Source organism: Merops nubicus, unplaced genomic scaffold (genome assembly GCF_000691845.1).
Source record: "Merops nubicus isolate BGI_N331 unplaced genomic scaffold, ASM69184v1 scaffold25303, whole genome shotgun sequence".
Lineage (NCBI taxonomy): Eukaryota > Metazoa > Chordata > Aves > Coraciiformes > Meropidae > Merops > Merops nubicus.
Genome location: NW_008601323.1, coordinates 1 through 1,916, shown reverse-complemented (window position 1 = coordinate 1,916; position 1,916 = coordinate 1). Strand labels below are relative to the sequence as shown.

At 61.1% G+C, this 1,916-nt stretch overlaps 1 protein-coding gene across 1 annotated transcript in view; it reads right to left on the bottom strand.

The window, feature by feature from the left end:
* RHOBTB2 (Rho-related BTB domain containing 2) overlaps window positions 1–1,860 on the bottom strand; it is a gene marked incomplete at its 5' end in the record, with an annotated part of 2,972 nt that extends 1,112 nt beyond the window's left edge. Inside the window, 2 exons of the mRNA XM_008937969.1 lie at window positions 1–75; window positions 842–1,860. The exon at window positions 1–75 is cut by the window's left edge and continues 32 nt beyond it. Of these exons, the coding sequence (XP_008936217.1) occupies window positions 1–75; window positions 842–1,860 (1,094 nt within the window). The remainder of the gene's footprint in view (window positions 76–841) is intronic.
* Window positions 1,861–1,916: the final 56 nt, after the last annotated feature.

Sequence of the window (1,916 nt, the reverse complement as noted above, 5' to 3'; positions counted from 1 at the left end):
CCATCCAGTCGCAGCTGGAGATGAGCAGGGGCTTGTGGGCACTGATAGCACCGTCATCCAGCACGAAGGTGACATCTGGGGACGAGCAAGAGGGATGCTGAGACACCCTCCCTGTCACCTGCAGCTCAGCCACCCCCCCTTGCCACACAAGGCCTCACGCTGGGGACGGCGGAGGGAAGGAGAAGGAGCCTGGAATATCCTGTCATTTCTCCTAAAGGTCTCTCCTTTTTTTCCCCCTGCATTGGCTCCAAGGAGCTCAAGGTGGGGCTCTGGCTCCTCTGAGGGGTTTTCCCCAAGAGAAACCATCACACCTTGGAAAACAAAGGGGAAAACCCCCGGGATCAAATGTCTCTCCCAAGCTTGAGTCCTTGGGATGGCTGGGAAGGATGCCAGGGATCTCCTGCCCTGCTGCTCTCCACCCTGGAGCTCTCCCTGGGCTGTGCATCCTCACAGAGAGGTCCATCCTCACGGAGCAACCTCAGCCAGAGGGGGGCTGGGACATCCACCCCCCCAGGGACATCACTGCTGGGCAGAAAGCTGGGGAAGTCCTCCCGAGGGGACATCACTCCTCATAAATCAGATGACCCTGTGAAAATCTGGGCCCGGGAGGGAAGGAAACCACCTCTGCTGCCCTCCCATAAATAAAGAGAGCTGTCAGATGGGCTGGGGAGCAGGAAACCCTGAGGAGAGCCCAAAACACTTGGGATTTCTGGGTGAAAAAAGGCGAGCGCGCACCTGCTGAGCTGCTGAGACCCGGGGCAAAGCCAGGAGCACCAAACCCCCCACCCCTCTGTCAGAGCCCCCCCTGCAAGAAGGTCCCTTCCTCATCCCGGGGTCGTACCCGAGAAAGTCCCTTTGGCCAGGCATTCCTTCACCCGGTTGGTCCTCCGGACGTGGAAGGCTTTGGTGATCTCCTGGTTCATGAACGCCTCGTTGTTGAGGATGTTGGCCACCATCATGCGGAGGTCGAAGACCTCCAGGAGCTCAGCGATGTGAGCGATGTGCATGAGGTCCCTCTCGTTCTCATCCAGCTCCCCCGTGTACAGGTACTTCAGCACCGCCCGGAAAGGCCCCGGCTGGATGGACGCGTCCATCTTCACCACCACCATCGGTTTAGACTTGTAGGTCAACGGATCTTCCGCCATCTCCTCCTGGATGCTGGTGAAAGCCCTGCTCCAGGAGGAGAGGTCCCTTCCCCGCCGCCCCTTCTCGTAGCGGTCGCCCCGCAGGATCCCGTCGCTGGTGGAGGCTCTAAGGCACGGTTTGCGTTGGCCGGATCCGGCCTCCTCGGCGCTTTCGCAGATGTCGAAGCTGGCCGCTCGCAGGAGGAAATCCCTCCCGTGGTCCCCCCCCGGCTGCGGCATCCCCTCGGCCGCCGCGGGGACGGCCGCCCCGAAGCCGTGCCCCCCGACGTGCTGCTGCTGCTCCTCCTTCTCCTCGCTCAGGTCCATGAGGAACAGGTCGTAAAATTTGGAGGAGGAGGTGGAGAGGTAGATCTTGTGCGCGTAGATTTTGATCTTCTCTTGCAGCACCAGGATGACGTCCGCGCACAGGGGGTCCTCCAAGAGGTGGGCCGGGCGCTCCTCGTTGTTGGAAGGGGGATCCGGGACGATGATGATGGGAGGAGGGGGTCTAGGGGGTAAGAAGGGGGCTTGGAGAAGAGGCCGCTGGACGTTACGGAGGTGGGACTTCCAGAACTGGAGGTGGCGGCGGGAGATGAGGGCGGCGCGGATGGCGTTGTCGAAGACGTCCTTGATGCCAAACTGGGCCACCACGCTGGTCTCGTAGTAGGGGATCCCCAGCTCCTTGGCCACCTCCCTCCCCTTCTCCGGGGGAAGGATCTCGTTAGGTTTGATTGGCCTGAGAAAGAGGGGAGAGAAGGAAGAGATGTTATTCTCCCCCTCTGCTCTGCTCTG